Source organism: Leucoraja erinacea, chromosome 15, assembly GCF_028641065.1.
Source record: "Leucoraja erinacea ecotype New England chromosome 15, Leri_hhj_1, whole genome shotgun sequence".
NCBI lineage: Eukaryota > Metazoa > Chordata > Chondrichthyes > Rajiformes > Rajidae > Leucoraja > Leucoraja erinaceus.
The window spans coordinates 1,110,027-1,133,975 of NC_073391.1; the positions used below are offsets into that span (position 1 = coordinate 1,110,027).

Consider the following 23,949-nt stretch of genomic DNA (forward strand, 5'->3'; position numbering starts at 1 on the left):
TGCAAGTTCATAGCTCACTGAAGGTGGCAGCACCAGTAGACAGGGTGGAAAGGAAGATGGATGGTATGCTTGCCTTCATTGGTCGGGGGCAGGAAGAGTCAGGAAGTCATGATGCTGCTCTATAGGACTTTGGTTAGGCTGCATTGGGAGTCTTGCATGCAGTTCTGGTCACCCCCTAGCAGAAAAGATGTGCAAGCTTTAGGGTGGGTGCAGAGGAGGTTGACCAGAATACTGCCTGGGTTAGGAGGTGTCAGCTACAGGGAGGGTTTGGATTGACTTGGGTTATTTTCTATGGAATATCAGAGTTCGAGCAGAGCCTTGATAGAACTATGTAAAATTATGAGAGGCAGAGATAATTTGATAAATGAGCCCTTTTCCCAGGATGGGAATGCCCAGCACTAGAGGGATTAGCTATAAGGTGAGTGGGAAAGTTTAACGGATATGCATGGGGCAGGTTTTTTGCACAGGAGACCTGTAATGCATTGCCAGAGATCGTGGTGGAGGCAGATACAATATTGATGTTTAAGAGCCTTTCATATCAGCGGATAAAAGTGCAAAGAATAGAGGGATATGGATCATGTACAGGCAGATGAGATCAGTTTAAATTGGCATCATGCTTGGCACAAACATTGTGGGCTGAAGGGCCCGTTCCTGTGCTGTACTGTTCTATATTTTATCTACTGTATGTACTATGTACAACACAATATTCATAAATGCATGCAGAGACAAGTGAAGTAAGTGTTCCTGAATGGATGTTGAACAATAAATAGTGATTTCTTCACGAACATAGCAGCTGTGTTATATATTTTAAGCCTGATGTACAGTATAAGCTTGGGACAGTTTTCAGTGTGTGACTTAAAAATGAAACTTTTTAGATTTATAACATTATTTAAATCTTCAGCTTTCAAATCCTTCCACGTTTTTTTCTGAACACCTTTGCCATGATTTCTAAAAATTCAGCCACATCATAAGTTTGGGGCTACGAAGATGATTGAAGATATTTCATTTTCTGAAATGTTCTCCTAAGTCTGTATTAACTTGTTTTTGTTTCGTGTGACCATTATTTCAAAATACATGCACTAATGAAACAGATGTTACCTAATTGAAAATATGCTGCTCTTCCCCAAACTACCATGTAATCACAGTATTTAATGGGTGGTTAAGCTGATCAAAGTGGCCTTATTTATCATAGCACATTCACATTCAATAAAATAATGTGTCAATTGAACAATAGAACATTGGAAAACATTTGTTACAAGATGAATGGTGGTAGCATCAGTACATAAATAGCTAATAGAACCAAGTTGCTGACTTTGTTAATTCTACATGCTGGTTGCAAACAACTGCTCATTTATAATTTCTAATTACTTTGTAATTAGGCACTGGGCCTGGTTAGGGTGGTAATTACTGTAGGAGTATTTTACACAGCTCTGTGAGCATTTGCCTGTATTAATCGTTCTTACACACAAACACATTTCTGCAAAGTGTCTTAGAAGGCGATAAGTTATTCATTTTGGATTACTGTTTAGTTTAGTTTAGTTTACAAATACAGCGTGGAAGCAGGCCCGTCGGCCCACCGGTTCCGCGCCGACCAGTGATCCTCGCACACCAAAACTATCCTAGACACACTAGGGACAATTTTTACATTTATACCAAGCCAATTAACCTACAAACTTGTGCGCCTTTGGAGTATGGGAGGAAACTGAAGATCTCGGAGAAAACCCACGCAGGTCACGGGGAGAACATACAAACTCCGTACAGACAGCACCCGTAGTCGGGATCGAACCCGGGTATCCGCCGCTGCATTTGTTGTAAAGCAGCACTCTACCGCTGCGCCACCATGACATATTCAGAATAATATACTGCAAAGTCCTATTTCTTTGCAAACCAAAATAGCCATACAATATACACTGGCTTTAGTCGAAAAGGTGCTGAAAACACCATTAATAAACAAACGTGTAACATTGCCTGAAAAGATTAAAAAACGGCTTAATGTTTTCAGAGATGCTGGTACATCATAGTAGCCATCAGAAAAAAGCACTATGTTTAGTCATTTTTTATTTATTCAATTACGATGCAAAATTTGTTGTTTAAATTTAGCTCTGGTCTTTCCTGATATTAAGTGCATTTTAAGATGGCACACCTCCAACCACGGTGCAATTTTGCTGGAATTTAGGCAAATTTAGGGTGGTGGAGACCAAGTCAAGTTGGTTGTTTTTAGTTTGTTGCTGTCAAGTTTCTTGAAATAGATAAAAAAATGCTGGAAGCATCTCGGGAGAGATGGGTGACAACTCTGAATTCTGAAGACATTCTGTAACGTCACCCATTTCTTCTCTCCAGAGATGCTGTCTGTTCCGCTGAGTTAATCCAGCACTTTGCATCTATCTTTGGTGTAAACCAGCATCTGCAGTTCCTTTCTACAAGTTTCTTGAGTGTTGTGAGAGTGCTGGAAACTAGAGAGTACATCATCATGCTCCTTTCCTCTGCTTTGTGGAAGGAAAGAAGGTTTGAGGTATCAACTTGTAAGTCTCTCTTTGCAGAATATTCAGTCTCTGATTTGTTCTAATTTCACGGATAATCCATTTCAGTTTCCAGACAATAGTAATTTTGACATGAATGTTACCTGACTCATTAGGAGAATGAAAGCTGGTGTAGGCCAGGCAGTACCTTAAGCCTGCTCTGCCACTTTATGAGATTATAGCAGAACCTGACAGGGCATCAACACTGCTTTTCAAAGAGTCAAGAGTATTTGATTGTCAAATGTACCAAATGGAACAACGAAATTCTCACTTGCAGCATCACAGCAGCTTTGTAAATACAGTATTCAATAGATAACATAATAAACATGCGGTTCAGTAAATTAAAAACAATACAATATAGTGCAAAATAAAATAAAAACTAAAATTCCTTAGTGTAACCAAGCCAGTTTGTAGTTTGAAGTTTAGTTGGTGTTTGCAGTGTTCAATAGCCTGCTGATTGTTGGGAAGAGTTGATCCTGAACCTTGAGGCCACAGTTTTCAGTGTACCTTCTACTCGATGGCAGGCATGAAATGAGTGTGTGGCCAGGTGGTGTGGGTCCTGGATGACTTTTTGAGGCACTGCCTCCCCGAGATCCCAACAGTGGTGGGGAGATCAGTTCATGTGATGGACCGGGCAGCCTTTGCCACTTTTTGTAATCTCCTTCATTCCTGGGCCTTTGAGTTGCTGAATTAGACCATGATGCAACCACAAAATATGCTCTCTGCCTTACACCTGTAGATGTTCAAGAGTGTATTCATCGACATACCGAATCTCCGCAATCTAAAGACTTTAATGGGCTTTATCTGACGATTGCATCAATGTGCTGGGTGCAGTACAGTTTCCCAGAGATATGCATGCTCAGGAAATTGGTTGTTGATTCTCTCACTGAATGCCGTTTAGTGGATCCTTCTCTTTCCTCTTCTAAGTCACCACCCGACTTCTTGCTTTCACTGACATTGAGAGCAAGGTTACTGTTCTGGTACCATTTAATTAGACGATCTCTCGCTCTCATCGACTCATGACTATCTGTGTTTTATCTATAAACAGCGGTGTTGTCGGCAAATTTAAAGATGGGCTTGGACACTCATGGCTGTAGAGTGAGTAGAGCAGGGGACTGAGCACACAGCCTTGAGGTGCCCCTGCACAGACAGCTATCGAAGAGCAATTGCTGGTGCCAACTCATACCAACTGTATTCTGTTTATGAGGAAGCTGGGGAACCAGTTGCAAGGGTGTGTGTGTGTGTGCACAAACCAGTTCCATGAGCTTGGTAACATCTTTGGAGGGGATGATGGTTTTCAACACTGAGCTGTAGGGGGTCAAAAGATTTTGGGGCATCAGGGAGCAGGCTAAACACCAAAGAGTATGTAGCTTTCAAAGTCACAGTGTTAAGTGGCTGGTCCAGTTGTCTTTTGGTTCAGTGGCAAAGCTGCGGGTGTTTTGATGGTGTTTACTCAGGTAACGTGGATATCAAGATTAAGTGGACAGGCTTTTTTTGCTTGGAGGACATTGCCTACTATTTTTGTGATCCACACTGCTATTGAATGGATTATCAAATGGATTGTACCAATTGTATCAATAATCAATAGAAATAGTGATTATAATTGAAAAATATTCAGAATATAACTTCTGTATAAGCATTATCCTAAGTATCTAATCAATTGTAATCTTGTCCTTCTAGTAATCACTGTTTTTGTTTTTACAGTCTTATCCAATGGTACTACAGTACCGGCCAAGGATTGACTTTGGTTAGACCAGAGCAGCTGTTATCCACTATGGAGGATACTGCACTAAAGTTTACCCATCGACAGTTTGCACAATGAATGGATATATATTGGACTGAATCAGATATTTCGAAATAGAAACAGAATTTGTATCTGTCTACCATTTTTCAGATGTGTTTATTTTTCCCAAGAACAAGCTTGATGCTATTCTGCTACTGGAGCCATGAAACGTCAATGTTCGTCAGTGTGATATTTGTGTTGGAGACTGCAAATAATCACCCCTTTTTTAGCCTGTGAGTTGATAGTCAGTGAAACACTGTTCATGTGTTTAAAAGCCTATGTCCTGAAGTTATACATGTGCTTGTGCTAATGCTAAAACATAGAGCAAAATGACAAATCTAGGTCTACGGCCTTGAATACATTTATATTCCGGTTAAACCATGCATTGACTTTGTTTGTTTGTAGTCTGTTAACTGATCATAAGGACAACCTTTTGAAGCTATTAATGTTTTTGTTATATACCACTGATGTAATCATAAATAAGGAGGTACATTTTGGGGGGGCAAATAACTTGATATCCTGTACCATAAGCATTGATGGTCCATTTCTATAGCTGAAGAAAATACATTGGTTTATGAGCATAAGAAAAAAATAACAACCTGAAGTAGAAAATTATTACTTATTACACAAAAGACCAGAGAGCATGGATCAAAAATTGATTCATTCCAATATGGAGGAACGTAGCCTGGACACCACTAAAAATAATTGGACTTCAAAGTCAAATTCCAGATTAACAAAATAATTATTCCACCAAGTCTTGGGGAAAATCTTGATGAATCTGTTTGTTGCTCATGTCAAATTTCAGAGTGAGATCTCTCAACAGATTATTACATTGAATTTGTATTTGTCTTCTAATCCGTGTGCGCTTGCATGGAAATGAGATGGGTGGATTTTGGAATCCTGCTAGTTTAGAATATCATGAAGATTACGTTGATTACGAAGATCATTGATTTGACAGTGAAAGAACGAACAAATAGGTTTCCTCCTTCATATTTGCTAAAATAAAGTACTTTGGTAAATACAAACCTGTTATAAATAGAATATCTTGCCCCACTCAGTTCACCTCCTTGACAATCAGATGTATTTGTATTGGCAATATATGATAGACAACATTATATAATTTGTATTATATTACACCTGTCCAACATTGGTTTAGGGATCTTTGATACAATTTTGGTATGAGATCTGTGAATTCATCTGTACTGAATTGAAACCCTGTGATGCAGACTATGAAAAAATGCAATCTTGTTGCTAAATTAATATATAAAATAATAGCTCTGGCAGTATGACTTCGAAACTATTGAGAATTGTGATGCTGGTAATTTTACCTCCCAAATGCACCTACAAAAGCATAGCTACTCAATAATGTCCACAGTCTAATCAATGAGTGCATATGTTGAGTGTCCAATAGTGAGGAAGAAATCTGCGTGACTTTGCGTTTAACCTTAGAGGTCTATTGTTTACACAAGTGTAGTTTTATTTGTTATTGTAATTTTATATTCCATTAGACAATATAGAGTTTTTAAAAGTGAACTATAATATATATTAGCATTGGTCAAAATAGTAAAGACACTGAAAATAATGTTCTTTACTACACTAAATTTCTGATTTTCAATTATATTAGAATTAGTTGAGTCAAAAGGAATTGGAATTAGCCAGGGTGTTGGACAATAAACCAACATGTCGACATAGCACTCTTTTACCTGTTGTTTAAATAATTAACATTTCAAATAGGTGGAATAAAATCTCTGTACAAAAAAAATTCAGAAAATAAGGTTGGAATTCAGCATTCAGCTCATTATTTCAGCAATAGGAACTTAGTCATACAACACGGAAACAGATTCTTCAGCCCAAATTGTCCAATTCGTCTTAGCCCCATCTAAACTTTACTCATGTATCCACCTATGTCTCTCTAAATCTTTCCTATCTGTGTATCAATCCACATGTTTTTTAAATGTAGTTATTTTATCTGCCCCTGGGGTCTGAAGAAGGGTTTTGGCCCGAAACGTCGCCTATTTCCTTCGCTCCATAGATGCTGCTGCACCCGCTGAGTTTCTCCAGCAATGTTGTGTACCTTCGATCTTCCAGCATCTGCAGTTCCTTCTTGAACATTTTATCTGCCTCCCCTGGCAGCTCATTCCATATACAAATATGGACTGCTGTCTGTGTAACAGACCGCTGGCTGTGTGGAAAAAGTTGCCCCTCAGAATCCTATTAGGTCTTATCTCTCTCATCTTAAACATATGCCCTCTAGTTTTTGTTTCCCCCTACTCTGGGGAAAAAGACTGCAAGGAATAAAATCCTAGCCTGCCCAACCTATCCCTACAGTTCAGGTCCTCAAGGCCTAGCAACATCGTAAATCCTCTCTGCAGACTTTCTAGGCATCTTTCCTATGGCAGGGAGACCAAAAATGATTCACAATTCTCCAAGTGTGTCCTTCCAACTTGTTCATGATTTTTGTTTCTTCTAGTCGTCTGTAGTTAAATAGACCCAGGCAGGCATTTAAGTGTCATCTCACATAGTCAGATATCAATTGTATTAAAATATTACGTTGTTGAATGATTTGAGCAGTGTTAGTTTGCAAGAATTTGTACCTGTTAAAATGTAATACCATCTTTGCAATGGTGTCATTTTCAAAGTGTTACATTCCACTGTTTTCCCCATTAACTAAACTTTTCTGAACTTTTCCATCATGTTTGTAATGCACTCTAAAATACTACACTGAACTTCGCCGTTGAAGAAAAGGTCATTTTGCTGCGGTTAGGAAATGTCCAAGATCATTTAATGACAAATGAATAATTAACTTGAAGGCCATTGATGAAATCTTGCTATTAAAATGTAAATATTTTTGTAAAGAGAACCTATTGTAATTGTTTGCATACTGATGTTAATAGTATTTTATGTTTTGCAAAAAAACTGTTTGGAGAAGCAGTTCTATTTTTTAATATGTATTTGCTGCAGGCATACATTCCTCTTGAACCATGTATGGGTTTTAGTGAATGTTCTGTATATTTGCAGTCACGCTGGGTTGAGAAATTAATACTGTGTCAGAAAATTGTATCAATTGAAGCACAATTCACCCAGTCTTGTAGTGGTTTGCTAATTAAATGAAGCAATAAAATGTATTAGTAATGAAATGCTGTTGTTAAAGATTTACTGTGGATCTGGACTGCCATTGTCATTAAATCAATGAGTTGAAAATTGAAGTTTTTAAAACATTTGTAAGATGCACTTTTGACCATTTTTGATTGCTGAACACATTATCTTGACCTTTAATTTATAACGAGGCTACTTTTTGCAATATTAAAAACATCTTTGCACAAACTTTTTCACAAGGATAATACATCGAAGAGAATTCAGAGGGTGGATACATATTCTTGAGATTATGAGTTTGGAGGTCATGATCTTTTAGTAGATTGAGTAAAATGTTTTTCAGCAGTGTGGTCAATCCATATGATGATTTAGTAGAGATAGACACAAAAAGATGGAATAACTCAGCGGGTCAGACAGCTGGATAAAAGGATTAGGGGACGTTTTGGGTCGAGACCCTCCTTCAGACTTAGTTAACTTGTTCTTTCGAAGTAAATAATAAAGCCTAAATACAGGCCCATCAGTGATCATAAGATGTTCAAGAAGGAACTGCAGATGCTGGAAGATCGAAGGTACACAAAAATGCTGGAGAAACTCAGCGGGTGCAGCAGCATCTATGGAGCGAAGGAAATAGGTGACGTTTCAGGCCGAAACCCTTCTTCAGACTGATGGGGGGTGGGGGGGGGGGGGGGGGAGAAGGAAGGAAAAAGGGAGGAGGAGGAGCCCGATGGCGGGGGGAAGGGAGGAGACAGCTCGAGGGTTAAGGAAGGGGAGGAGACAGCAAGGGCTAGTAAAATTGGGAGAATTCAATGTTCATGCCATCCGGACGCAAGCTACCCAGGCGGAATATGAGGTGCTGTTCCTCCAATTTCCGGTGTTGCTCACTCTGGCAATGGAGGAGACCCAGGACAGAGAGGTCGGATAGGGAATGGGAGGGGGAGTTGAAGTGCTGAGCCACCGGGAGTTCAGGTAGGTTATTGCGGACTGAGTGGAGGTGTTCGGCGAAACGATCGCCCAACCTCCGCTTAGTCTCACCGATGTAAATTAGCTGACATCTAGAGCAGCGGATGCAGTAGATGAGGTTGGAGGAGATACAGGTGAACCTTTGTTGCACCTGGAACGACTGTTTGGGTCCTTGAATGGAGTCGAGGGGGAGTGATCATAAGATAGTTAGTCTACTCCCTTTTTACAATGGAATGTGCAGAATCTGAAAATCTCTTCACACATGTCCAAAGATGAGTCCAGTCCCAAGTTGCCACTTTTTTTACTGAAAACAAGAATGCTACTGGAAAGCAAAATTGACCCTGCCCATCTTATTGATAAAAAGGTATGAACATGTCAATAATTACCAGAACAAGCCTTATAACAGTGGTTTATTTCTGGAAAACTGCAACATCTTTCAAGTTGATGAGTTTCAAGAAGCTGGGATCCCAGCAAGGATTTGGAAGCAAAGTACTATTCTACATGTTCAGTACTTTTCACACTTAACAAGAACATAAACCGTATTACATTGAGTTTTGTCAAGGGATCAAACTCTCCATTTGATTAAATCAGTGGAGCAGTTACATTAAACTGTGTAATTCTATTTTACTCTGAGCTCCAGGCTAAACTAGAACCAATCGTAAAGGCAAGTCTTCAAGGACACCTTCAATGTATTACATTTAAACCGCTTCTCACAACTTCTGAAAGTCCCAAGGCATTTTACTGCCATTAAAAGACTGATGTAATATAATCCTTGTTCTAAAAATGCTACAGCCAATCAGTACAAGGCAGTTTCCAACAAACAGTTGTCTTGCAATAAAGATGATCTCTTTTTACTGATGTTGATTGAAAGATAAAGAAGTGTCTGGAGTGTCTGGGATATCTCTACTTTGATATACTGCTATAGTATCAAGTCAAGTCAAGAGAGTTTATTGTCATGTGTCCCAGATAGGACAATGAAATTCTTGCTTGCTGCAGCACAACAGAATATTGTAAGCAAAAATACAGAACAGTTCAGTTCAATATACACATAAATAAGCAGATAAAGTGCAATAGGCTGTTACAGTTTAGAGTCTGTTTGTTGGCAAGTTTAATAGCCTGATGGCTGTGGGGAAGCAGCTATTGAACCTGGATGTAATAGATTTCAGGCTCCTGTACCTTCTGCCGATGGTAGTGGAGAGATGAGTGCGTGGCCAGGATGGTGTGGGTCCCTGATGATGTTGGCTGCCTTTGTGAGGCAGCGACTGCGATAGATCCCTTCGATGGTGGGGAGATCAGAGCCGGTGATGGACTGGGCAGTGTTTACAATTTTCTGCATCCTTTTCCGCTCCTGGACGCTCAAGTTACTGAACCAAGCCACAATGCAACCGGTCAGCATGCTCTCTACTGTGCACCTGTAGAAGTTCGAGAGAGTCCTCCTTGACATACCGACAATTCTCTACAATTTAAAAGTTTGCCTCAGACCCCGGCTTAACATCTGAAAGAAGTGATTTCTGATAGAGCAGTGCTCATTAATGTTGGTCTAGAGTATCAATTTAGTTTATTGCCACGTGTAACAAATTACAGTGAAAAGCTTTTGTTACATGCTATCCAGTCAGCGGAAAGACAATACAAGTCAAGAGTGTTTTATTGTCATATGTCCCGGACGGGACAATGAAATTCTGACTTGCTGCAGCACAACAGAATAAGTGAATATGTAAACATTGTATATAATGGGGGGAAAAAAAGAAAAAGTTCAATAAATAACAAATATAGTGTAAATAACAAATAATAATAGTCTTTTGCAGTTCAGAGCTCAGAGCTTATTCGTTGTAGTGTTTAATGGCTGTCGGGAAGCAGCTGTTCCTGAACCTGGACGTTACAGTTTTCAGGCTCCTGTACCTTCTTTCCTGATGGCAATGGTGAGATGAGTGTTTGGCCAGGATGATGTGACCTCTTAATGATGTTGGCTGCCTTTTTGAGGCAGCGACTACGATAGATCCCTTTGACGGTGGGGAGGTCAAAGCCAGTGATGGACTGGACAGTGGACACAACTTTTTGCAGTCTTTTTCATTCCCGGACTTTCAAGTTGCCGAACCAGGCCATGATGCAACCAGTCAGAATGCTCTCTACCGTGCACCTGTAGAGGTTTAGGAGAATCCTCTTCGACATGCCGAATCTCTGTAATCTTCTCAGGAAGTAGAGTCCAGGAAAGATCTTCTGATGTATGCACGTCCAGGAATTTGAAGTTATTGACCCTTTCCACCATCGTCCCATTGATATAAACAGGAATGTGGGTCCTCATCCTTCCCCTACCAAAGTCCACAATCAGTTCCTTGGTCTTACTGATGTTGAGGGCCAGGTTATTGTGCTGGCACCATTTGGTCAGTCGGTCAATCTCACTTCTATACTCTGACTCGTCCCCATCTGTGATTCGTCCAACCACAGTGGTGTCATCGGCGAACTTGATGATGGAGTTCGCACTATGTCTGGCTACATGGGTATAGAGTGAGTAAAGCAGGGGGCTGAGCACGCAGCCTCCCGTACTAATTGTTACTGAGGATGAAGTGGTTCCTCCAATTTGAACAGACTGTGGTCTGTGGATGAGGAAGTCGAGGATCCAATTGCAGGGGGATGCGCAGAAGCCCAGTTCCGTGAGCTTGGTAACTAGCTTGGAAGGGATGATGGTATTAAACGCCGAGCTGTAGTCTATAAACTACGGTATGACGTAGGTGTTTTTATTGTCCAAGTGGTCCAGTGCGGAATGGAGAGCCAGTGAGATCGCATCCACCGTTGATCTGTTATGGCGGTATACGAACTGTAGTTGGTCGAGGTTCTTGTCGAGGTATGAGTTGATGTGCACCATAACCAACCTCTCAAAGCGCTTCATCAACACAGACGTTAGTGCCACTGGTCGATAGTCATTGAGGCACATCACCTTACTCTTCTTGGGCACCGGTATTATTGATGCCCTCTTGAAGCAGGTGGGAACCTCAGACCTCAGAAATGAAAAGTTGAAAATGTCTGTAAATTCTCCAGCCAGTTGGTCTGTACAGTTGGTCTGCTTGAGAACTCAACCGGGTATACCATCAGGTCCAGATGCTTTCCGAGGGTTTACCTCCCTGAAGGATCTTCTGACGTCGGCCTCTGTGACTATGACTGTAACACCGTCAGGGCGAATAGGGGCTCAGGAAGGCACACCAGTGTTCTCCCTGTCGAACCGTGCATAAAACGCATTGAACCCGTTGGGAAGTGAAGCTTCGCTGTCGTTTGAGCCGCCTCCTGATTTCGCCTTGTAGGAAGTGATGGCATTCAAGCCCTGCCACAGTTGCCGAACATCCGTCTCATCCTCCAGCTTAGAGCAGAAGTCCCTTTTGGCCTCTTTGATGGCCTTACCATGATTACAATCGAGCCATTACAGTATATGGATACATGATAAGGGAATAACGTTTAGTGCAAGGTAAAGCCAGCAAAGTTAAAGTAAGAAACGCTGCCGTAGGAGCAGAGATCCAAGAGTGTGCATAAATGATTGTAGATCTGCTTCTGTGGCTAGCGTGCTAATAGTCGCCTGGGTTGTGCACTATCTTTGAAGCATCCAGTCCAGATATATGCACATACATTTTTGTAATGGAAATTGAACCCATAACGCTCAGCCACAGAGGTCGCATATTGCCAATTAAGCCAAGACAAATAAATCTCAGTTCCTGAACAAAGTCGGAAAAACCCCATCTATTCCAAACTACCCCAGAGGTTATTACTTTATATAACAAATAGAATCCTGGTCCTCTGATTTAAACAGCCAATCCAGGAGCCAATTACAATACATCATCATCTCCTTTTGAAATGACCTTGTGCTGAATTTCAAAAGTGAAATACCACGTTCATTTGCACCCCTATATCTATCTATACATAACTAAAACTCTGATCTTGTTACCTTCCGGTTTGTGCCGTTTTTCTATTTGCGCAAAAACGGTACGCGATAGCGCTACGATTTTTCGCCAGCTCACTCACCATTCTCCTGTGCTGCGAGTGCACCACATATCGTTCTGAACTGTGCAAAATGCAAAAGTTATTAAGTTTCAAGAATCGTCAAAACCAGCGGAGCGGAGTGAGTAGACTATGGAGAGCGGGTGGCGTCTATGTCTGCGCCTGCGTCGACCACCACTACAAGCTGGGAGCTGCTGACCGGGTCCGGGAGAGTTGCTGAGTAGAGCCGGGATTCGTTGAGTGGAGCCGGGAGCCGTTGAGTGGAGCCGGGAGCCGGACGCCACTGAGTGAGGCCGGGGCCCAGGCCGGGAGCTGTTGAGTGCAGTCAGAGCTGGAGCTGGGATCTTTTGAGTCCGGCCGTAGCCGGGAGCCGCTGTGTGAGGCCGGGCCTGGGAGCCGTCCCTGTCCCAGGCTGCAAGATGCTCCCCATCGGTCTCCGCCTGAAGCCGGTGGGGAGAAGCAGCAGTAGGCCACTGCAGCGGTAGGCAAGACTGCGATAAGCCACACCAGCGGTAGGCCACGACTGCGATAAGCCACGCAGGCAGCAGCAGTAGACCACGGCAGTGGCAGCGGCAGGGATGGGCAGTGGCAGGGCAGGGGTAGGTAGTGGCAGCAGTAGCGGCCCCCCCCCACCGGCCCTCGACAGGCCCCTTCGCCAGAGGCAGGATGCTCCCCACCGGTCCCCGCCTGATGCCGGTGGGGAGCGGCAGTGGTAGGCCATGGCAGCTTTTGGCCACAGCAGCGCTCTCCCACATCCGCAACAGGCCCCGCCTGAAGCCGTCCCTCTCCCCCGGCTGAAGGACGGTCCCCGCCGGCCCCCACCTGAAGCCGTCCCCGTTCCCCATCCCCCGGCTACAGAACGCTCCCACAGGCCTCTGACTGAAGCCTTCCCCGTCTCCAGCTGCAGGATGCTCCCCACCCCCCCCCATCCCCCCCCCCACCACCACAGTCCCAACCCTCCCCCCACCGGCACGCGACAGCCCCCGCCTGAAGCCATCCCCCCCCCCCCCTCAAATTGGCCCGCGGCAGACCCCACCTGAAGCTGTCCCAATCTCCTGGCTGCAGGACGTTTCCTCCCCACTGGCCCTCAACAGTCCCTGTCTGAAGCCGTCCCCCTCAGCCGGCTGTACAACGCTCTTCACCAACCCCCACTTGCCCCTTACAGCCCCCGCCTGAAACCGCACCCCTACCCCAGCTATAGGACCCCCCTTCACCCCCGGCCCCCGACAGCCCCCTCCTAAAGCTGTCCCATCCCCCGCTGCAGAATGCTCCCCCCTCCACTGGTCCCCGCCCGAGGAAGCGGTAGCTGTAGCGGTAGCGGTAGGCCACAGCAGCGGTAAGCCACGACAGTGATAGGGAGCGGCAGGGGTATGCAGCGGCAGGGGTAGGGAGCGGCAGGGGTAGGGAGCGGCAGGGGTAGGGAGCGGTAGGCCATGGCAGTGCTCCCATTCCTCCTCACCGGCCCCCGATAGGTCCTGCCTGCAGCTGGCTCCCTCCCGCGGGTGCTGGACGCCACCCCTTCACCTACCGGCCCCCAACAGCCGCCGCCTTAAGCCATCTGCATCCCCCGCTGCAGGACACTCACCTCCCACCCCCCACGGCCCCCGCCTGAAGCCGGTGGAGTGCCACAGCTGTAGGCCACAACAGCAAAAGGCCACGGCAATGGCAGCGGTAAGCAGCAGCAATGGGATGCCAGGACAGTGATAGGCAGCGGTAGAACAAGGCAGTGGCAGGTCATGGCAGCGTTACCCCCAACCTTCGGCCCTGGACAGGTCCTGCCTGAAGCCATCCCTCTTCCCCGACTGCAGGATGCTCCCCACCGGTCCCTGCCTGAGGTAGCAGCAACGGTAGGCCACGACAGCGATAGGCCACGGCAGCGGCAGAGGTAGGCAGCGGTAAGCCATGGCAGTGACTGGGGTAGGCAGCAATAGGCCACGGCAGTGCTCCCACCCCTCATCACCGGCCCACGACAGCCCCTGCCTGAAGCCGTTCCCCTCCTCTAGCTGCAGAACGAATGGACTGAATGAATTTCATCTTTAACGTTTAAATTGTTGTTATATTTTAAGAATTATTCAAATTTTATGATTTAACTAGACTAAGTGGGACCCGTTGGGTCCCATGTTCACACGGGAGGGCTGGTTCCCCAAAGCAATATTCCACCTCTCCACCAATTCTAATACTGAACTACTATCTACCACTTTTGTGACCCTCGGACTATCCTTGATCGAACTTTGCTGACTTTCCTTGTCTTTCTGCTGACAGGTTAGCACGTAACAAAAGCTTCTCACTACCTCTCTGCACGTGACAATAAACTGGTGAACGATTACTCTGTGTAAAAAAACTGGCCCTGCACATTTAATTTAGTTTAATTTAGAGGTACAGTGCGGAAAGAGGCCCTTTGGCCCACCGAGTCCATGTTGACCGGCGATCCCCGCACATTAACGTTATCATACACACATTAGGGTCAAATCACAAAAATACCAAACCAATTACGGCATCGTGGTGCAGCGGTAGAGTTGCTGCCTTACCAAGCCGACCGTGTCCTGCCTGTACGGAGTTTGTACATTCTCCCCATGACCTGTGAGATCTTCGGTTTTCTCCCACACGCCAAAGACGTAGAGGTTTGTGGGATAATTGGCTTGGGTTTGTATACTTGATATAAGTGTAAATCATCCCTAGTGTGTGCAGGCTTGTGTTAATATGTGGGGATCGCTGGTCGGTCCGCACTGTACCTCTTAACTAAACTAGGCTAAATATTAGCCTACAAACCTGTACGTCTTTGGAAAGTGAGAGGAAACCAGAGAACCCAGAGAAAACCCGCGCAGGTCACGGGGAGAATGTAAAAAACTCCGTACAGACAGCACCCGTAGTCAGGATCGAACCCGGGTCTCTGGTGCTGTAAGGCAGCAACTCTACCGCTGCACCACCATGACACTCCCCTTAAAACTCTCCTTAAAATATCTGCCCCACTTGAGAGCATATGAGGAGAGTTATCAAGCCACATCATTCCCCTAAGGATTAAACCCCTATGTGAGTTTGGACTATCCACAATAACATAGTTATCTCCGGCATCACTTGCAGCAGTGCTAATTCCAGGCAAGATTACCATGTGTCCAATCATTCATCAAGATGCTGATGCAATATAGAACTTCAGTTTTGGTTCTAGCTGAATCCACTGAGCAAGGAGCCATCTGCACAGGACATTAGCTTGAGACTTCAGCGTTCTCTGTGAGTCTGCCCCCTACTAAGCACTGCTCAACGAGAGGTGCGGCAGGAGCAGGCAGCTATTTCAAGCTGGTAAATTATACATGTCACCCTACCCCACTCTCAAACGATCCAATGGCAAGCTGCAAAGAGGGCTGACCCAAACTGTCCCCAGGTCATCAATGAGAATTTAAAAAAACTGCTGATTCTGGAATTAGGAAAGAAACAGGAAATACTGGAAAATCTTAGCAAGTCAGGCAGCATCTATTGAGAGACAAACAGTCAAAGTTTCAGTTCTGTGATATTTTCAGATCGGAAACGTTGACTATTTCTCTTTGTGCAGGTGCTGCTTGAATTGCTGAGCATGTTGCATTTTTGTCTCAAGGCATCCACCACAGGGCCGGCACTTGTCAATAGAACATGAAGGGCTCCTTCAATGACAAGAGCAGTTTGATGGCATGTATCACCCACTTATCTCCTACCTTCACCCAAGCAGCAACCAAAGGAAGATGGGGATAGAAGTGAAGGTGCTGGAGGAACTCAGCGGGTTGAGCAGCATCAGTGCAGGGAGAGGGGCAGTGGATGTATCAGGTTGGGACTTCATCTAGACTGGAAGAGCAGAGGGAAGTTTGCCAATATGAGGAGGTGAGAGGGGGAGTGATGGGGCAAGAGGTGGCATGTGATACGTGGGTCCAGATGAAGAGGGGTGATTGTCAGACGGAGTCAGGAAAGGGATGATGGGTGGATATAGTGATAGTGTCCCGTTAGTGAGAGATGGTGATAATAACCCACCCAATGTTTCACGATTCACATCCTTACCTATGAGATGCCACCATCTGCAGCCCTTTGCTGCCACCACCTGTCTGTCACCTCCCAGTCTCCGCCACCCGTCCCACCTGACGTCCATCAACCTACCTGCATCCAGATGAAGACTCCTGTTCTGAAACGTCAATTGTGCTTTTCCCGCCCGACCTGTTGAGTTCCTCCAACAGATAATTAGTAGCAACTAAAGGAAGCTCTGGGATACACACATTGTAAACCACACAAAGCGTATTCACTGAGGCAACAGGGATTGATTCATTCCGCCATGCCAAACAGTGTTAGCAGAACTCATTATGACAAAGATTGTTTGTCTTCCCACAGAGATTTAATTAATATTTAAAGAATTAAAAATATAGGTCGTGAATGAATTACTGTAAAACTCTGCTGCCTAGCAGAAGCCACACTTGGGACCAGAGGTCATAGCCTCAGAATTATAGGATGTTCCTTTAGGAAGGAGATGAGGAGACATTTCTGTAGTCACTCCACTTCAAGATAGTTTATTGTCATGTGTCCCAGTATTGTCCCCTCTTTGTCTCCTCTTCATCTCTCGCCTTTGTCTTACTCCACCTATCTGTAACATGAACCCTCTGCACCAGTATCCACCTATCACTTGCCACTTTGTGTTTTACTCAGGATTCCAGAATCTGCAGGACCTTGTGTCACCAGACTGATCCTTCCTCTCACCTCCCATTCCACAACAAACCCAGAGTTCCTGCTGGTTCACAAGCTCCAGGTACCATAAGCATGGACCTCTTTTTTATACTAGACCCTTTTTACACTATAACCTCATCTTTTTATAACTATAAGCCGCATCTCCGACCAGGTAGGGACCCCGAAAAATAGTTTCCCCCCCCCCCCCTCCCCCCCCCCACATAAAAAGACTAGACTTCCAAAACACAAACTTTTTAACACGCTAAAAATAAAAAAAACGGTGAAAGGAAAAAAAGCTGCAGGCAGGGCAGCCATACTCAACGGCGCCCCCATCACTAAATGGCATAAGAACATCCATCAACATAGACATTGGGCATAAATATCCCATTAGACAGGCAAGGAGGTAACAATAGGCTAGATTCCAGCACTGTACTCCACAATTTGAGATTTGTAATAGGAAAAATCTCATGTGGTTAAAGTGCATATTGTCAGATTTTAACAAAGGCCATTTTGATGCATTTTGGTTTCAGCATGTAGAAACTACAGCAGTGTTTATACATAGTCCTCCCATTTCAGGGCACCATAATGTTTGGGACACAGCAATGTCATGTAAATGAAAGTAGTCATGTTTAGTATTTTGCTGCATTTCCTTTGCATGCAATGACTGCTTGAAGTCTGCGATTCATGGACATCACCAGTAGCTGGGTGTCTTCTCTGGTGATGCTCTGCCAGGCCTGTATTGCAGCCATCTTTAGCTTATGCTTGTTTTGGGGGCTGGTCCCCTTCAGTTTTCTCTTCAGCATATTAAGGCATTCTCAATTGTGTTCAGATCAGGTGGTTGACTTGGCCACTCAAGAATTGACCATTTTTTGGCTTTGGAAAACTCTTTTGTTGCTTTAACAGTATGTTTGGGATCATTGTCTTGCTGTATAATGAACCACCGGCCAACGTTTTGAAGCGTTTGTTTGAACTTGAGCTGATAGGATGTGTCTATGCACTTTGGAATTCATTATGCTACTGCCATCAGCAGTTGTATCATCAATGAAGATAAGTGAGCCAGTACCTTCAGCAGCCATACATGCCCAGGCCATAACATCCTCACCACTGTGTTTCACAGATGAGGTGGTATGCTTTGGACCTTGGGCAGTTCTTCTCTCCTCCATACTTTGCTCTTGCCATCACTCTGATATAAGTTAATCTTCATCTCATCTGTCTTTTTCCAGAACTGTGGTTGCTCTTCTAAGTACTTCTTGTCAAACTGTAACCTGGCCATCCTATTTTTGCGGCTAACCAGTGGTTTGCATCTTGCAGTGTAGCCTCTGCATTTCTGTTCATGAAGTCTTCTGCGGACAGTGGTCATTGACAAATCCACACCTGACTCCTGAAGAGTGTTTCTGATCTGTTGGACAGGAGTTTGGGGATTTTTCTTTATTATAGTCTTATTATATTATGTCATCAGATGTGGAGGTGTTCATTGGTCTGCCAGTCCCTTTGTAATTCGTAAGCTCACCAGTGCTCTTTTTCTTCTTAATGATGTAGCAAACCGTTGATTTCGGTAAGCCCAAGGTTTGGCTGATGTATCTAACTGTTTTATTCTTGTTTCTCAGTCCCATAATGGCTTCTTTGACTTTCATTGGACAACTTTGGTCCTTATGTTGATGAACAGCGATAAAAGTTTCAAAGGTGATGGAAAGACTGGAGGAAAGACTAGGTGCTGAGAGCTCTCTTATACCTGCATTAAGGAGGCAATTTTACTTCAGAGTCACATGAGTGACTACGTGAAGACCCTGCCAGCACGCATGATAGGGCTCTTAAAAATAGCAGAGTCAGGGGATATTGGAGAGAAAGCAGGAACTGGGTACTGATTGGGGAAGATCAGCCATGATCACTTTAAATGGCAGTGCTGGCTTGAAAGGCCAAATGGCCTACTCCTGCACCTATTGTCTATTGACTATTGTCTATTGTAATGCTGAGGCTCTATAAGGCGCTGGTCAGGCTGCATTTGGAGTACTGTGAAACAATTTTTGACCCATATCTGAGAAAGGTTTACGAGAATGATCCCAGGAATGAGTGGTTTAACATATGATGAGCATTAGACGGCACTGGGCCTGTACTAACTGGAGTTTAGAAGGATGAGGGGACCCTCATTGAAACTTATCGAATAGTGAAAGGCTTGGATAGAGTGAATGTGGAGAGGGTGTTTCCAATCTAGTGGGAGAGTCTAGGACCAGAGGTCATAACCACAGATGTGTCTTTAGGAAGGGGATGTGGAGGAACTTCTTTAGTCAGAGGGTGGTTAATCTGTGGAATTCATTGCCACAGAAGGTTGTGGAGGCCAAGTTGATGGTTATTTTTTAAGGCAGGGTCAGATAGATTCTTGATTAATATGGGTGTCAGTGGTTATGGAGAGGGGGCAGTAGAATAGAATTATGAGGGAAAGATAGAGCAGCCATGACTGAATGTTTGAGTAGACTTGATGGACCGAATGGCATAAATCTCCTCCTATTACTTATGAAACTTGTCTGGGGTGTGTTAATCAAATATGGCCCAGTACAGTACTTCCTTGGTACTGCCTTCTCTTGGCCTGGCCATTCTTTCTGAAACACCAATCCCTAAGATATATATACATATACATATATATATATATAGTCCTTCCTATGGGCCATATGCAAACCTCATGCACAGATTTCAATTAGAGAATATAGCACAAGATTTATACCCAGGGTGTTCAGTACAGCTCAGTAACAGTATATTTGGCTCTGAGTTAGAAGCTATGACTTCAAATACTTCAGCAAGATTCAAACACATTAGTTAATTTCAGTCGGTGTTGCATTATCATTCGGCTCATTATCATTTGGAAAATGGATATTAATCCCGTACAAATGAGTATTTGAACTTACTTCTAAGCAGCAAAAGTTAACATACTAATTATAACCTGCAGAAAACCTGATAATAGCCAAGTCATTCTGGGAACCAGGCATGTCCTCAATGTTGAAAATAGTTTGTGCAAAATAACAAGCTCACTACAAATATGTATTTTGGACCTGAGTGAATGAACCATGAAATCATGTCTGCACATGAAATTCAAAACCTAGACATCCATTAGACGGTTTACTGGCAGGAATATTAATAGAATTTGGGTCTATTATGCATTCAGCTTAGATATTAAAAAAGAGAAAGATGGCGAATAGTTTAAGAAAGCAAGGCAACAATTTTTCTGAATGGTTGTAATACGAGTCCCTCAAGTTCACATTTATTGTCACATGCACCATTTTGAGGTACAGTGAGTGATATTTGAGTTACCATGCAATTAAAAGAACGCAATACATGATAGAACTTAACATAAACATCCGCCATTGTGATCACTGTGAAGGCCATAAAGTTTATTCAGTGTTCCTCCTTTTTGTTCACCTGTGTTTGGGGCCTTGACCCTCCGCAGTCAGGGTGGATGGAACTTGGAGTTCCCGAATCGGCCACTTTCTTACGGGAGACTGCGGCTTCTAGATGTTATAGGCCGCAGGCCAGAGGTTGGAGCTGTTCTCTGGTGATCCCTGGCTCCAGGATGGTAAATCCACGCCACGCCTGTTGCTGGAAGCTCCGCAGACCGCAGCTTCACGATGTTAAAGTCAACAGGCCGGCGGTTGTAGCCTTCCTTCTGCCTCCGCGATGGAAGTCTGCGCCATGCCGCGCCTGCTGCTGAAGCTCTGGGCCGTCTCCGGGAATGGCCGCACCAATCCAAGTTGTTAGGCGACTAGGAGAAAGGTTGCATCTCTGACGAGATAATTGACTGGAAACGGTTTCCCCCTATTCCCCCCCACCACCCCCACACATAAAAACATACAGAGAAACATTAGCGCGTACATTTAGACATACTAAAAATAAGTTGAAATGATTGACGCTGCTGGCGAGGCTGCCACCCGATTAACGTGGCATGAATCCAGCATCTTTGTTCCACGGGGAGAATGAGGCAACCATGGCTGACAACAAAAGTCAAAGACAGCATAAAGACAAACAAAAAGCTATGTAATATAGCAAAGGGAAGCTAGAGGATAGGGAAGCCTTTAAAAACCAACAGCAACTAAAAAGCAATAAAAAGAGAAAAGATGAAGGTAGGCTATTCAATAATATAAACGAGGATACTAAAGTTGTTTTCAGATATATAAAGAGTAAAGAGAGGCAAGTGGACATCGGACCGCAGGGAAATGATGCTGGAGAAATAGTAATGGGGAACAAAGAAATGACAGATGAACTGAGTACAATTATGCATCAGTCTTCAGTGAGAGCACATGCCAGAAATGTAAGAAGGTCAGAGGGCAGAAGTGAGTGCAGTCACAACTACTGAGAGGAAGGTACTTGGGAAGCTGCAAGGTGTGAAGGTGAAAGTCACCTGGACCAGATGGCCTGCACCCCAGTGTTCTCAAAGAGGTATCTGTAGAGATTGTGGAAGCATTAGTAGATGTGTAGATCTTTCAAGAATCACTAGAATCAGGAATGGTTCTGTCACAAATGTAACTCCACCGTGGGAACGAGGCAAAAGAAAGGAAGAGTTCGGCTGGTTGATCTGACTTCAATGGTGGGTGAAATTTTAGAGTCTGTTATTCAGGTTGATGGTTCGGGGTACTTGGAACCCTTGATAAAATAGGTCAAAGTCAGCATAGTTTTGCCCAGGAGAGATCTTGTCTGACAAATCTGTTGGAATTCTTTGAGGAAGTAAATAGCAGGATAGACAAATGAGAGTAAGTGTTAACTTAGATTTTCAGAAGGCCTTTGATAGAGTGCTGTAAGCGAGGGTGCTAAACAAGATAGGAGCCCATGGTATTAAAGGGAAGATACTAACATGGATAGAAAATTGTCTGATTGGCAAATGGCAAAGAGTGGCAATAAAGGGGGGCTTTCTGGGTGGCTGCCGGTGACTAGTGGTGTTCTAACTAGTCAGTGTTGGATCTGCTACTTGTCACATTATATGTTAATGCTATGGATGATGGATTGATAGCTTTGTTGCCAAATTTGCAGATGAAATGAAGGCAGGTGAGGGGCAGGTAGTGTTGAGGAAATACTGTATTTAACAAGGTTCCACATGGTAGGCTGCTCTGCAAATTTAAATTTCATGGGATCCAAGAAGAGCTAGCTGACTGGATAGAAAAATTGCTTCATGGAAGAAAGCAGAGGGTGATGGTGGAAGGATGTTTTTCAGACTGAAGGCCTGTGACTTGCGGTGTGCCTCAGGGTTTGGTACTGGCTCCATTACTGTTTGTCATTTATATCAATGATTTGGATGAGAACGTACAAGGCATGATTGGTAAGTTTGCAGATGATACTAAAATGGGCAGTATTATAGATAGTGAATCATAAATTGGAACAGGATCTTAATTGGCTGGGCAAGTGGGCTGAGGAATGGTTAATGCAGTTTAATACTGAGGAGTGTGAGGTGTTGCATTTTGGTAAGTCTAACTAGGGCATGATTACACTGAATGGCGGGGCTCTGGGGAGTGTTGTAGAACAGAAAGAGCTAGGAGTGCAGGTACATAGCTCCTTAAAATGGCGTCACGGGTAGATACTGTAGGGTGGTCAAAAAGGCTTTTGGCACATTAGCCTCCATCAATCAAAGTATTGAGTATAGAAGTTTGTAGGCCATGTTACAGTTGCACAAGACATTGGTGAGGCTGCATTTAGAGTATCATGTTCAGTTTTGGTCATCCTGCTGGAGGAAGTATGTTGTTAAGATGGAAAGGCTGAAGAGGAAATTTACAAGGATGTTGCCAGGAATCGAGGGCCTGAGCTATGGGGAGAGGTTGGGCAGGTGAAGGCTGTTCCTTGGAGCGCAGCAGGATAAGGGGTGATCTTATAGAAGTGTACAAGATCAAGAGAGGAATAGATATTGTAAATGCACTGGATCTTTTAGCCAGAGTAGGGGAATCGAGAGTGTATGGAACGAGATGCTGGAGGAGGTAGTTGAGCCAGGTACTATCACAACATTTAAGAAACATTTGGACAGATACATGGATAGAAAGGTTCAGAGGGATATGGACTAAATGCAAGCAGGTGGGACCAGTGTAGATGGTATGTTGGTCGGTGTGGGCAAGTTGGGCCAAAGGGCCTTTTTCTGACTCTAAGCATACAGTCTACAGAAGGATTTGGACAGGTTGGGAGAGTGGGCAGATGGAATATAGTGTAGCAAAGTGTGCAGCCATGCATTTTGGTAGTAGCTATGAAGGCATAGACTATTTTGTAAATGGGGGGAGGATTCAGAATTCAGCAGTGAAAAGGGACTTGGGTGTGATGGTGCAAAAGGCCAATTTGCAGATTGAGTAAGGAAGACAAATGCAATAAAAGCAAGGATGTAATCACCAGTTTAGCAAGTTGCCGGTCAGGCCTAATTTGGAATATTGTGAACAATAAGCAAGTTCGGTATTCCGACTGCACATGCCCAGGTCATAGGTCACTAGGTATAAAACGGTGGTGTTGCATTGTGTGCAGGTTTGCATTTCGTCCGTAGTTGTGGTCGGGGTCGGCTCTCCGATGCTGTTGAGTTATTGTTGGGCCGTTCCCGTCCCCTCCCTGGTGTCCCGATCCTATCCGGAGGTGTCCGGAGTGGCCATGTGCTAGTGGGGCGGCCCCAGACGTGCAGCCGCCCGGGTCGGCCCGACAGCCCTCCACCTCCTCCCCCCCCCCCCCCCCCCCCCTCAGATCGAGATCCTGCTGAAGATGGGCAGCCGCTGGGCGGGTGGCCGACCCGGAGCCGCTGCTGCTGGAGTCGTCCTGGTCGGAGAGGGAGTCTGCGAATGGGCTCCTGCCGGCCATGGGCAGGCCGGTGGACCGCTGGTGCTGTTGGTGCCAGCAGCAGCAATCTCCTCCCCCTCCCTTGCCCAGCCCCAAGCCCAGAGCCCGAGCCAGCTCCAACTCCAGGTCGGGGCTGAAGGCCGCCTGCAGCGC

At 44.5% G+C, this 23,949-nt stretch overlaps 1 protein-coding gene across 2 annotated transcripts in view; it reads left to right on the top strand.

Moving 5' to 3' along the window:
- Positions 1–7,566, top strand: part of pcgf5b (polycomb group ring finger 5b) — a 180,463-nt gene extending 172,897 nt beyond the window's left edge. For both annotated transcript variants that reach the window (XM_055646578.1, XM_055646579.1), the window contains one exon: positions 4,224–7,566. In XM_055646578.1, the coding sequence (XP_055502553.1) occupies positions 4,224–4,271 (48 nt within the window). In that variant the 3' untranslated portion in view covers positions 4,272–7,566. The remainder of the gene's footprint in view (positions 1–4,223) is intronic.
- The last annotated feature ends 16,383 nt before the right edge of the window (positions 7,567–23,949 follow it).